Source organism: Erythrolamprus reginae, chromosome 3 (assembly GCF_031021105.1).
Source record: "Erythrolamprus reginae isolate rEryReg1 chromosome 3, rEryReg1.hap1, whole genome shotgun sequence".
Classification (NCBI taxonomy): Eukaryota; Metazoa; Chordata; class Lepidosauria; order Squamata; family Dipsadidae; genus Erythrolamprus; species Erythrolamprus reginae.
The window spans coordinates 162,657,121-162,670,225 of NC_091952.1; the positions used below are offsets into that span (position 1 = coordinate 162,657,121).

At 36.0% G+C, this 13,105-nt stretch overlaps 1 protein-coding gene across 1 annotated transcript in view; it reads right to left on the bottom strand.

Moving 5' to 3' along the window:
• CDH10 (cadherin 10) overlaps positions 1-12,738 on the bottom strand; it is a 119,542-nt gene extending 106,804 nt beyond the window's left edge. The window contains exon 1 of the mRNA XM_070747116.1: positions 12,508-12,738. Coding sequence (XP_070603217.1) covers positions 12,508-12,738 — 231 coding nt within the window. The remainder of the gene's footprint in view (positions 1-12,507) is intronic.
• Positions 12,739-13,105: the final 367 nt, after the last annotated feature.

The following is a 13,105-nucleotide window of genomic DNA, read 5'->3' on the forward strand; positions in this document are numbered from 1 at the left end:
AGAAGATTCCAAATGGCGATTACCTGAATACAGGGTGCTTGGCAACCAGATGTAAGTACAAAGAGGTCTACAAGCATCCAGATTCTGGTCACATGTGCAGTGGAGAGTTAGTTCAAAATTGTGTGATTAGACGTGGTTTATGAACACTTTTTCTGAGGCTGTCATAATTCCAGGCCATTGTTAAATGAAGAGTCGTATCCTGAGGACTATCACTGGAGTCCAGACATAATTAGCTGGGGTTATATTTGTATTTCATTGATACAGGAAAAGTGCAACAATCTAAACTGAAATGCAGGAAAACAAGAGTGCCTGCTGCAATGAGGTTTTTCTATTTCTGTCCAGATCATTCACAACCTGCTGATGACTGTGGTACTCTTGTCACTCATTCAATCTGCATCCCTACAGTATGATGCAGCCCACAGCCTAATTTCATGCAGCCCCTGATCTGATTGCAAAATCAATTTATCAAGCAGCAATTTAAACTTCCGATAAAAGCAATCTGTTCCTTCCCTTGCTGGCTGCTGTGTGGGGAGAAAAAGGGGGGCGGGGAGAGTCTCAGAGAAAGAAAAGCATGATAAGGACACTGGCATTTCCCCTCAAGGTCAATCATGCCCCATACATAGATCCAAATATACACTGCTAAAAAAATAAATAAAGGGAACTCTTAAACAACACAATATAACTCTAAGTAAATCAAACTTCTGTGAAATCAAACTGTCCACTTAGAAAGCAACACTGGTTGACAATCAATTTCACATGCTGTTGTGCACATTCAACTTTGTACAGAACAAAGTATTCAATGAGAATATTTCATTCATTCTGATCTACGATGTGCTATATGAGTGTTCCCTTTATTTTTTTTGAGCTAATGGTATGACTCTCTTATGTAGCAATATTCATTGTTCAATAAGGTAGTATTGATGGCAAGGGTGTAATCCAGCAATTTCCGACAGATTCTAGAGAACTAGTAGCAGAAATTTGGTATAATTTGGAGAAATGATAGTGGAAATTTTGAGTAGTTTTGAGAACTGGCAAATACCAATTCTGGCTGGTCCCAGTGTGGGGTCGAAATGGAGATTTTGCAGTATCCTTCCCCTGCCACACTCACCAAGCCACACCACATCCACCAAGCCATGCCCACAGTAAAAAAAAAAATGGATTTCACCACTGAGTGGTGGGGAACATATTGTTCTTGCATCAGAAAAGGTTCTTCATAGATGAATATAATTTGTTTACAAATTAATTCATATCATGATATTAAGGTATGGTCTATGTTCATCTTCTGCATACTATTTTTTGGAACCTGTAAACAAACCCAAATCACTCTCCTTTTTTCCTTCTGATTTTGAAAAAGAGAAGAAAGAAAGTTGTACATAAATTCTCATCTGCAGTCCGCTTAAGGTCCATGCAATTTTGATGGTATATAAATGCCTTCTGGGGGGTTATTACATAAATATATATTTAAGAAGGAAACAAGAAGGGGGAATAGGGATATTAGCATAATTGCAGCTTTCTTTTATTATGTTAGTACTACCAAATCTGCCACAAATGTCTAAGGTTATGAAACTTAGTAAAGAATGTTGGAGAAAGTAGAATATATGTATGGCTTTTTGGGGTTATAATGTATTTTATACTGTTTTATCGTATTTATTGCTCTTACTTATTTTATATTGTTGGTATTTATTGTCATTACTACATTACATTATCCGATTGGAGTTGGATGGCAGATAAATCCCAGAAATGAATAAATAAATCAGCTTAATTAAACATTCACATGTACACCTGGGCTTTTACATCTGGCAGTCATTTTGATCACTGATCATGTTTAATGAGGGATGATAAGAATTGGTTTCCCCATGTTTGAAAGTTCGTTCATGCTATTATTGTCCTATATTTTACTGTAGGAAAACCCATTATCTCTCTATTTAGATGATAGGCAACTGAAGCAGATATCTATTTTCCTATGAATTATTCAATTCACTCTCTCTTCTCCCTCATTTTTTCTTCCAGAGTTGGCAGTATTTGTGAGGATCTATAGCTGATTTAGCTGGCTTGCACATACAATATTATGCTGTGCTGTGTTTTTCTTGCCTTGCCTTACCAAATTCTACCAAATAGCAAAAACACACAGACTTATATATTGCTTTAAAGTGCTTTACAGTCCTCTATAAGTGTTTTACAGAGTGCTCAGAGAGGGACAGCATAAAAATCCAACAAACAAACAAACAAACAAACAAGCAAGCAAGCATACTGCTCCCAACAATTTTACTCACTTCAGAAGGACAGAAGGCTGAATCAACTTTGAGCCTGGTGAAATTTGAACTGTCAAATTGGAGGCAGATCAGTGGTGGATTGCTTGCAGTTTGGCCTTTTGAGCATACCAGTAGTACTGGTGGCAGGAGGCTCTGCCCAGTCACCCGGGAAGCTTCTGCACATGTGCAGAAGTGTCTCATATGCATGCAAACCAGTAGCAAAGGATTTTAGAACCTACTACACTGAGGCAGATGGTAGTCAGCAGAAGTAGCCTGCAGTACTACACCCTAGCCATTGCACCAATGCAGCTCATATACAGCAAGAAGGAACCATGGTAGGTGGGAATGAATCAAGGAGAGAAAATGGCACTGCTAATACAAAAGCCAATTTACTAAAATCTAATAGCTTAAAGGGAGATGTGGTGGCTCAGCTAAGATGCGGAACTTATTAGAAACATAGAAGACTGACAGCAGAAAAAGACCTCATGGTCCATCTAGTCTTCCCTTATACTATTTCCTGTATTTTATCTTAGGATGGATATATGTCTATCCCAGGCATGTTTAAATTCAGTTACTGTGGATTTACCAACCATGTCTGCTGGAAGTTTGTTCCAAGCATCTACTACTCTTTCAGTAACATATTTTCCCATGTTGCTTCTGATCTTTCCCACAACTAACCTCAGATTGTGCTTCCCTGTTCTTGGGTTCAGTTTCTTATTAAAATACTTCTCTCTTGAACCTTATTTAACCCTTTAACATATTTAAATGTTTTTATCATGTCCCCCCCCTTTCCCTTCTGTCCTCCAGACTATACAGATTGAGTTCATTGAATCTTTCCTGATAAGTTTTATGCTTAAGACCTTCCACCATTTTTGTAGCCCATCTTTGGACCCGTTCAATTTTATCAATATCTTTTTGTAGGTGACGTCTCCAGAACTGAACACAATATTCCAAATGTGGTCTCACCAGCACTCTATAGAGCGGGATCATAATCTCCTTCTTCCTGCTTGTTATACCTCTAGCTATGGAGCCAAGCATTCTACTTGCTTTCCCTACTGCCTGACCACACTGTTCATCCATTTTGAGACTGTTGGAAATCACTACCCCTAAATCCTTCTCTTCTGAAGTTTTTGCTAACACAGAGCTGCCAATACAATACTCAGATTGAGGATTCCTTTTTCCCAAGTGCATTATTGTACATTTGTAAATATTAAACTGCAGTTTCCATTGCTTTGACCACTTATCTAGTAAAGCTAAATCATTTGCCAGATTAAAGACGCCTCCAGGAATATCAACCCCATTGCAAACTTTAGAGTCATTGGCAAATAGGCAAACCTTCCCTACAGATCCCTAGTACTGCATAACAGAGTGAGCTCCAGTTACTTTCCCCAGCTGTTTTGCCAACCTAGCAGTTCAAAAGCACGTAAAAAATGCAAGGAAAAAATAGGGATCACTTTGGTGGGAAGGTAACAGTGTTCCGTGTGCCTTTGATGTTTAGTCATGCTGGCCACATGACTATGGAGATGTTTTTGGACAGTGTTGGCTCTTCGGCTTAGAAACTGAGATGAGCACCACCCCCTAGAGCCGGAAACAACTAACACACATGTGCAGGGGAACATTTACCTTTACCTAATAGCTTAAGTCCACGCAATCATCCCACATGTTTCAGCATGTGGTGTTTCTGGTTTCTCTGTTTATTCCTATTGAGATAAAAGACAGAAAAGGGAAATAAAACATGACCTGCTTACTTCAGAAAAAGGTTATCTGGAGACTCTACAGAATTGCTAATTAACCATCTGTACGACATATCTTCTGGATAAAGCCTAGGTTCAAGAAGGCAGCTCAAGTTATTTTGCACATACTTGAATGTATCTGTTAAGTGCAGGACAGTCTGTTTCCACACTGATTTGTTACATATTTTCTGTCCTCTCTTCCTCTTTTATTAATTTACAAAAATGGCTATTTAGATATAATCTTAAAAGGCCACGCCGAATCTACGGAGAGGGGCGGCATACAAATCTAATAAATAATAATAAGCTAAGGAACAATAGAAGGCTTCACTTCCATTTTGTTATGGTTGTCTAGGTTAGTTAATTTTTTTTGCCATCCATCAAGCTTAATTTAAATAATTCCTAACATTAATTCCAGCACTATCTATTTTAAAATTATCTTATAATCTTACACATTTTGTATTGCTTAATACATTACTTTTATATTTTGATATATTGTAAAAGTCATTAATTAAAATATCTGTAAAAATAATCAAGATTCCTTTTTGCCTAATAACCTAAAAGGCAAGTCTGTTCCAAATTACTGATGAGCATGTTAACATTAAAATTAATGGGCCTCAAAAATAAAACAAATATATATGCATATAGTGATGGATGAACTTATAATTTCTTCAATTTATGCATGATAACACAAAAAAAAAAGATTTTTATGGAACTGTATTACTTTATACATGTTCTTTTTTAATGGATTGTTACAATTAAAATTTTGTACATGTATATTGAGAAGTGGAACATATTCTCATAATTGTCTGCAACCATTAAAACTTGTAAATAAATCTTAAGTAGTAAAAGAAGTTAGCTCCCACTCCTCTCCTGGATGGCATTAGAAAATATTTAAAAGGCAGAATATTATATAGAATATCCCCAGAAACATGCTTTTTAGACAGAAAAAAGATTCATTCTTAATAGCCCCCACCTTTGTCAATATGCCATCAAGGAATGGCCCAGCTCACTCACCCCCCCCCCACCTTTGTTAATAGCCTGGACCAGTCTATTCTACTTAACAAAGATCTACCTCCTTTAGACAGCCTATTAAGAATCACCCAAAGTGCTTTTATTACACCATCACCCAGCAAGGTTCTGCCAAATTGAACTCAAAACACAGCCTACAGAGTTTCCCCTGCATGTCTCATGGGAGTCTGACAGCCAATCAGAGTGCATTTCTTGCATCGGAGCAGGAGGCCCGTGAGGCGAGCCCTAAGAGAGGGCATAAAACAAGGAACTCTCAGCATCTCAGCCCTTTTTTCTCTTCACCCAACATCTGGAAGCATGTGATCCATCTTTTCTATTTAGGAGCTCACGCCATATGCTCCTGTACTCTATTAAAACTTCTTTCCAAGGCAACTTCCATGAATCCAGTGTCCCACTTATTTATTTCCTCTCCTTAGACTCAGGGCGGCTCAAAACAATAATAAAACAGTGTACAATGAACAAATCTAATATTTAAAAGAAAATATCTAAAAACCCATTACAGTGGTACCTCGACATATGAGTTTAATTTGTTCCAGACCCGAGCTCGTAAGTCTATCAACTCGCATCTCGAACGAATGCCTTTAGAGTTTGTTTTTTGCGCCGAGATAACTGGAAGCAAGGAGATTCTTGCGCCACCTAGCAGAAGCTCGGCTCGTATCCCGAATTTGAGCTCAGGTGTCGAACAGAAATTTTGCTCGTGTCGCGGCTCGTAACTTGGAATACTCACATGTGGAGCAGCTCGTATCTAGAGGTACTACTGTATTTAAAAAACATACAACACAAGCATACAATACATAAAACTATATAAGCCTGGGGGAGATGTCTCAATTCCCCCATGCCTGGCGATATAGGTGGGTCTTAAGCAATTTACGAAAGACAATGAGGGTGGGGGCAGTTCTAATCTCTGGGGGGAGTTGATTCCAGAGGGCCGGGGCCACCACAGAGAAGGCTCTTCCCCTGGGGCCTGCCAGATGACATTGCTTAGTCATCGGGACCCAGAGAAGGCTGATTCTGTGGGACCTTATCGGCCACTGGGATTCGTGCGGCAGAAGATGGTCTCGGAGGTATTCTGGTCCGATGCCATGTAGGGCTGGAACAGAACCCAAAAGAATGTTCCTTACAACAGTAGAAATGGAAACAGAAGATCACATTTGAAAAAAGTAACTGAGTGAGGAAGCATAGTAGCTTTCACCAACACTGGAATTGATTTTTTTTTAAAAAATAACAAAGTATGTATCTTTAGTGTTCCACTTAAGAAATAGGTTAAAACCCAGTGAATAGGACGGTTGTGAAAAATTTCTGACAAAAGAAAAAAAGATAGATATTATCAAACAAAGCAATTGAGACTTTAAAAAAACTGTTTTTCCTCATTGTCACTATTTTCATGTAAAAAATTAACATAAAGAAATTTTGAAGAAGCTGAGATTGATACGTTGACAAGAATGAGTCACTATAATTCTCACCTTGAAAGTGTTGATCAAAATTGTTGATTATAACACTGAATTTCACTTACAAATAAACAACTGTAGTCTTTGACAATTTTACCACTACCCTGTGTCATGTTCCTTGGGTGTTAATGAATGAGAAAGTTGCTCTTTCCTTCCGTATCAGTTCATTTTCTCTTATATTCTTACAAAAATTGCATACCTTTTAACAATTTCACAACATTACTTCTTATGTTGAAATTAACATTCATCAATTCAAAGACCCCTGAATCAAACCACAACATTCCATTAAGAGAACTGACTACTGACTTGGATTTTGCTTATGCTGTGAAAAATCTAGACTTTAACAGGGTGAACTAAAGAAAAGGCTATCAAAATGAGAACTATGCAAAACTTCAAAAGGATGCTTTGATTAAGTGAAGATTTGAATGAGTCATCCCAACCAAGCCAAACTGCATATCAAAGCAGAACCATTTTAATGCTACAAATTAAATAAGGGAGCTGCAAAGAGCTTTGCAGAAAGAGTCAATGCACATTTTATGTTTCTTTGAGATTGTTGCAGACAATATACAATGCATAACTTCACTATGCTATATAAAGAATGCACACTTCCATTTTCTGATGCCAAATTCTTTCTCTGGCTAAATTTTATCATTTTGCATTGCCCAGCCTGGCATCCAACCAAAGGTGCCTTCCAAGTGGTCTCAAACACACACACACACACTTATCAAAACTAAAAAAATTAGTAGGCTGAAATTTGAGGTGGTTGCATTTTCCAACTAGTCATGTCAATCAATTTTATTTCCTTTCCACTCTGTGCCTCCCCCACCTCACACTAGCTGCAGACCCTTTAACCTGCCCCCCATTATCTAATGGATAATTTCTTTTACCAAATATCAGAGTGGCCCAAATATCCAAGTGGTTCAAATCAAGTTGACTTGCACTAAACTCTTTACAAAACTGAATCAAAACTGATTTGCCATGCCATATTAACCTTCAGGATTTTATCTAGTATTAAAAAAGGAATCTTTTTACAGAGTATAGTGACATACTTAGGATGAAAGACTTAATGTAGGATTCTTTCTTTTGTAAAAAAAATGCATATTTTGCCATGACTGGTAGGGACAAGAAAACACTGCATGCCAAATTTGAATTGATTAAGTAGATTTCTGGAATTTGTGTCTTAATTAGTAATATATAAGCAGAAACTGATTCTTCTTTCTCCTTATAAAAGTAGCATACCATCTCAGTTTTCAAAATGAGTCAGAGCTAATCAACAGCACTTTTGAATTCCTTCTCTTATTTTTCTTTTTATATATCCTGCCCATCTGTACCTCTGCTGAAATTCAGGAAAACTACCAGGGTTCTATGCTAGCAATGCTGATTCAAACACTGCTATTCCAGTGAGGATTTCTAAGGAGCCAATAGCAATATGATATTGAAAATCAAAACAGAAGACAGAAGGGATTTCAGGTAGCTATTTTATGATGATATATCTTGAATGGCTATTAGTTCAACATATGTCCCTCTTAGTTATTACAAATCTTAAATTCTATAGAACCTTGGAATAAAGATGGGCTTTTACTATGCTTTAACATATCAGCCAAAGTGACCACTGTTGTCCTTGCCATTATGAATGAATACTAAATATGTAATGATATCAGCTTCAGACCCTAAGAAAGACATGTGAGTTTCCTTTATTATTTCACATTTATAGCCAGAAATCTTGCCAAGCTAAAGATATTTAAAGATTGGCATCATTAAACATATATATATTCAACACATTCTTTGGCTCAGTCTTTGTAAACAGCAACAGCTCATGCCAAAATTCCCTAATTACAACCACAAATACTCACAACGATTTAACACAAATAGACTTTACTGAAGACAATGTTGAAAAATACACTATGTGGCCTAAAACCTTCCCTGTCAATCAGATCATCATCATGTCACCAGCGGGTCACTACCGGCTCAGGCAAACAGGTCCAAATTGAGAGGAACCCACCCCTGGTATGCAGTATTATTTGCAAATGATACCATATTGTTGGCTGAAAATTCAAAATATTGATAGGTATTGATAAACATATTTGAGATATAATAAGGAGCATGAAACTAAAGAATAAAGATCTGAGAAGGAAAATCAAGTTAACAATTTAAACAAATAAATAAATAAACACATACATACATAGGCACACATACGTACATACCCATAGAGCAATCCAAAATATTGTGCACCTTACAATACTTACCGTAGTAAAGATTATCTTATTTTTATTATAATCACATAACAGGAACACCAATGAGAATAAAAGGGTAAAATTAATAAAGTAGGCCCCAGCCAAAAAATATATCATTTTTGTTCTAATTGCTGCCACTCTAAATTTAGCTACTGTGTTGTAACTAACATGGCTGAAGTCTGAGAAAAGAAAATTGGCACAATAATCTACTCTCCTTCCTGGGAGGCACTGCAGCCAGGATAATATATAATCCTTGTTCAGATCGTTATTAAAATTGCAGTGAAGCTACACGTGTTGGACAATTTCTGTTTCCCCAGAGACAGATGGGCAGACAGGTTCTGTTAGTGGGATTTTGATAAATATGGCCTGTAATAATGGCAATGATAGCACATTATCTCAGGCCCTGGAGAAGTTCTTCACTCTGAGAAAGGTTGGTGTGAGCAACTTACAGATTGCCAAATATTTTTAGCTCCAGAGGTTTTGCTATCCTAGGAAGGGGGTTAGTAAATACTGTATATGGCAAATCTAGACAGCCCTGATTAACTGCCAGTAACATGATGAAGAACAGTCATTTGTCAGAATTAATAGTTGCAGGCCTTTTGGGCACAAAGTAATCTTTAACCAACATGTGAAGCTTCCATTACCCTTAACTCTATTCTGAGCATATTTGTCTCAAACCTGAGCAAAGTACTGCATTGGGGAACCATTCTTTAGATTTGAAAATATGTATCTTGCAGAATTTATGTATACGATTTTTTCCTTCATATTATATCCTATCTGGGTTCTATGTAGAACGTAAATAGAATATTTTAGCCTCAAGTAATCTTAAAACTGGTTTACTAAAGATTAGAAACTCTAGGAAAGAAAAAAAAAGATGTACAAATTTTGTTATAAAGTCAGTTGGTAGGCTATTTCTCTGTTGTAAGAAATGATTGTTAAAAGAAGCATAAATGGTTTGTACAAGAGTGTGCTTTGTTATATGGAAATGCAAGTTGGGAGAGAGGAAAAACGTTGATTAGTGAGGTATTTAAGAAGTGTGTGGGGTAAAACGAGAAGAGTTAATTTAAAGAAACAATATATTCTAATGGTAGACAAAGATGAGAGACAAGGATAGATTATGGTAGTGAAATCAACATAAGCAGCTTGACTAACTTTGTCTCCTCTTCCAATCATAAATTAAGGTCTGCTGACATAGATGATTTCACAGCAATTTATGCTACCTATGAGAGAACTCTGTGCTGCTTGCTTGAAGTGATAAGCCACAAAATATGCCTGACTGACACTTTTTGTGTGTCAATGGCAAATTATGGGAATTGCACAAAGGAAGCTTTCAGAATGTGTGGTATATGTAATGTGCACTGAAGCATATGTACTAGTCATCCATTCTAGTTTATGCATTTATTAAAAAATAAATAAATAAATTCTGCAGCGGGAATTTTTGATGAGATTATTCCTGAAACTATGACTGTCCCAGCATGGCACATTTGCCATTAGACATTGGGTTTGTGACGGCACGTAGGTTTTAAAATTATTATTTATTTATTTAGACATTGGGTTTGCAATAGCACAACAAGTAACATATTATTATGGCTGGATGCCTAGTCAGCAAGATGTTCAGACTGGATATGGCATTTTATCCACTTACTGAGTTCTTCCCAAGGACCTCAGACAAGCGTAAATTATTGATATTATTTTTTGCTGATTTATATGATTCATTTCTACTGAGTTAAATGCTAACAATTTAATTGGTTAGCATTGCATGCATTTACTGTATGTGGAACACTAGCACTTGTTCAGTACAAAAGAGCGTATATATTTATAGCTTTTCTCCAAATATATTTCCCCACATAAGTACTTCTCCTCACTCACGTTTAATTAAGCACCCATAGTAACTAGAGCATCTAATTCTGATATCCCCCTTAAGGAAGGTTAGTCTCCAGGAAAAAAATATATACGTTAAAATGAGAAAAAATATCTCTTGGGATTTTAAAGAAAAGGATGAGAGACTAGCAATCACACTTCAGGATCTATTACCTCCATTTCTAACTGTCCTTTCTTGAAAGGTCACAGGAAAGTACAGCAATTTTTCAGCTGAATAGAATTACCGTTTTTTGTAAACCTTTCGTTTAAGATCAGGAGTGGCAGGAATAATGATGGAACACACCTTCCATTTCATAAATAATACCTTTAAAAAACTAACCATTTATTTTCTTCAGATAGGAACCCTGGAAAAAGGCCTGATTTGGATTGCAAAAATGTGGTAGATTTACTTTTTTAACAAAAGCAAAAATGCATACATGGTGAAATAACTTTTTGGCAATATGGATAATGTTGCCTCTGAATATTTATAATAAGAATGTGAATATTCTCTGCATATGGCTGCAGCACTAGACTCTGGTTTGTTATTGCAAATACAGAACGAATTCAGACAATTGCAGAAAATTTATGTGTCTTTCATGTTCTATGCATTACCCATGATTATAACAATATATTTATACAATACCACACAATAAAAAAGTAGTCGAAGAGATCATATGTATCACTGTGATTTCAAATATGACTTATAGCACATGCAAATATAATATTTGAAATTCTGTTTTATAGTTCTCCCCAATGAAGTAATAAAATAATTTGATACAAATCAGGAAGTTATAAATATATTCATAGGTAGTCACTAATATGTATGCACAGATTAATACAGTACTGGATATTTTCAAGCATCTTTTGAAGTTATGGATTATTCTACAGGAAAGAGACAACAATTTCTGGGGCAGGAAATAATATTTGCTAAAAATATGTAGGTAATGGGTATCAAATATTATGCTGTCCAAAAATCCTTTTCATTAACACCCCCCCCCCTGCTTCCAAGAAACTTCTGCATGTTTGATACACTATCTTAAATATTATTCCAAAATTCCAGCATAGTGATCCTATATTTTACAGTCTAGTGGACAAATCTGAGAGTACACTTACTATTTAAGGGATATTGGGTTTGCTGTTTTATGATATGGTTCATATTTATTTTACCATGGCTGTAACTAATGTAATCACCAAACTAGGTTTGTATATGTGTAATATAGCTATTCAGGCTTAAAGTTTGAATCCAGAAAGGTGGTTTAAAACAGACAAAGGCACAAATGTAGCCTTTGTTGCATTAAATTATTGCCTCTTTTCTTAAAATCTCTTGACTTAAGCTAGGTCATATGTAAATTTTCTGGGGAAGTGATTAATCAATAAATCATTACTTATTACAGCCAGATTTTATATTAAATAAAATATAGGCTAAACATCTATGAAGTTTTAAAATTTATTTTACTTCTACATTCAAGATATTGAAGCCAGGGGTAAATTCGTACAGATTTTGTCCTATCTTACCTACTTTTTAAGAGAATTTAAAACATTTTTCCTAATAACTAGTTCGTGTATTGCTTCATATATCATTTTTTACATCAGGCTTGCTGGTGAGAATTACTTTCTTTTCAAAGAAAGAGGTGCTATTGGAAGGGGGGAATATTTGCATTTAGAGAAATCGGTAGGATGCGTCTCATTTGAAAGATGGAGCTCTGAATCTGTTAATGGACAGCATCATTCTAAATTCAAATCCTAAAGAAAATTAATATCATCAGTATGCCATGCAATGACATTATTAATTGGTCGCAGAAAAACATTGTTCTATCAACCTGCTGTTCCTATTTGCCAATCTCTGGTGCTTTTTATTTTTAACGAAACAAAGTGTGTCAAGGATAATTTCATGCCATTTCATTCAATGCAGTATGTTGGAGTTATAGAAGAAAGAGTGCATGACACCTACCTTGCCTACATATTGGTTATCAGATCCAGTATATTCCTCCAATAAGAAAAACTGGTTCCACATCCAGCCTCGTTTCTGACGGTGCAGAATTTTCCCATCACTTCCAATTCCAGGAGTTCTTAAAGTTGGGGCTTGGTGTTCTGTAGTCCTAGTAAACACCATTGTTGCCAAGCAGGGGTGAAGCAGGCATACCCAGAATAATGCCAGCAGTATGACTTGCTGTAATATCATAGTTCTTGCTTCACATGTGCCTTTGATTGAAAGTTCGATATTATACTTCTTCTTACAATAAGCTTTTTGGGCGCCCTTGGCAGAGTTTATAAAAAACAGCCCATCTGTAGTGGGTACATATCCAAAACCTTAAAGGAAACAAAAAATAATAATTTATGGATTCAGATACATTATATTTTATTGTATATTAGGTTTCACATTATACCTGGCACCGTAGCTGCAAAGATTTATTTTTATACATTTTCCCCCAAACACATTTAAATAAAACTATAAAGGTTATTTGGTAACTGTCTCATAATGCAACTTTTGCAAAACCTTAATGCTTTTTCATGGTCTTCTCATGCAGATCTTCTTAATTTTTTAATAG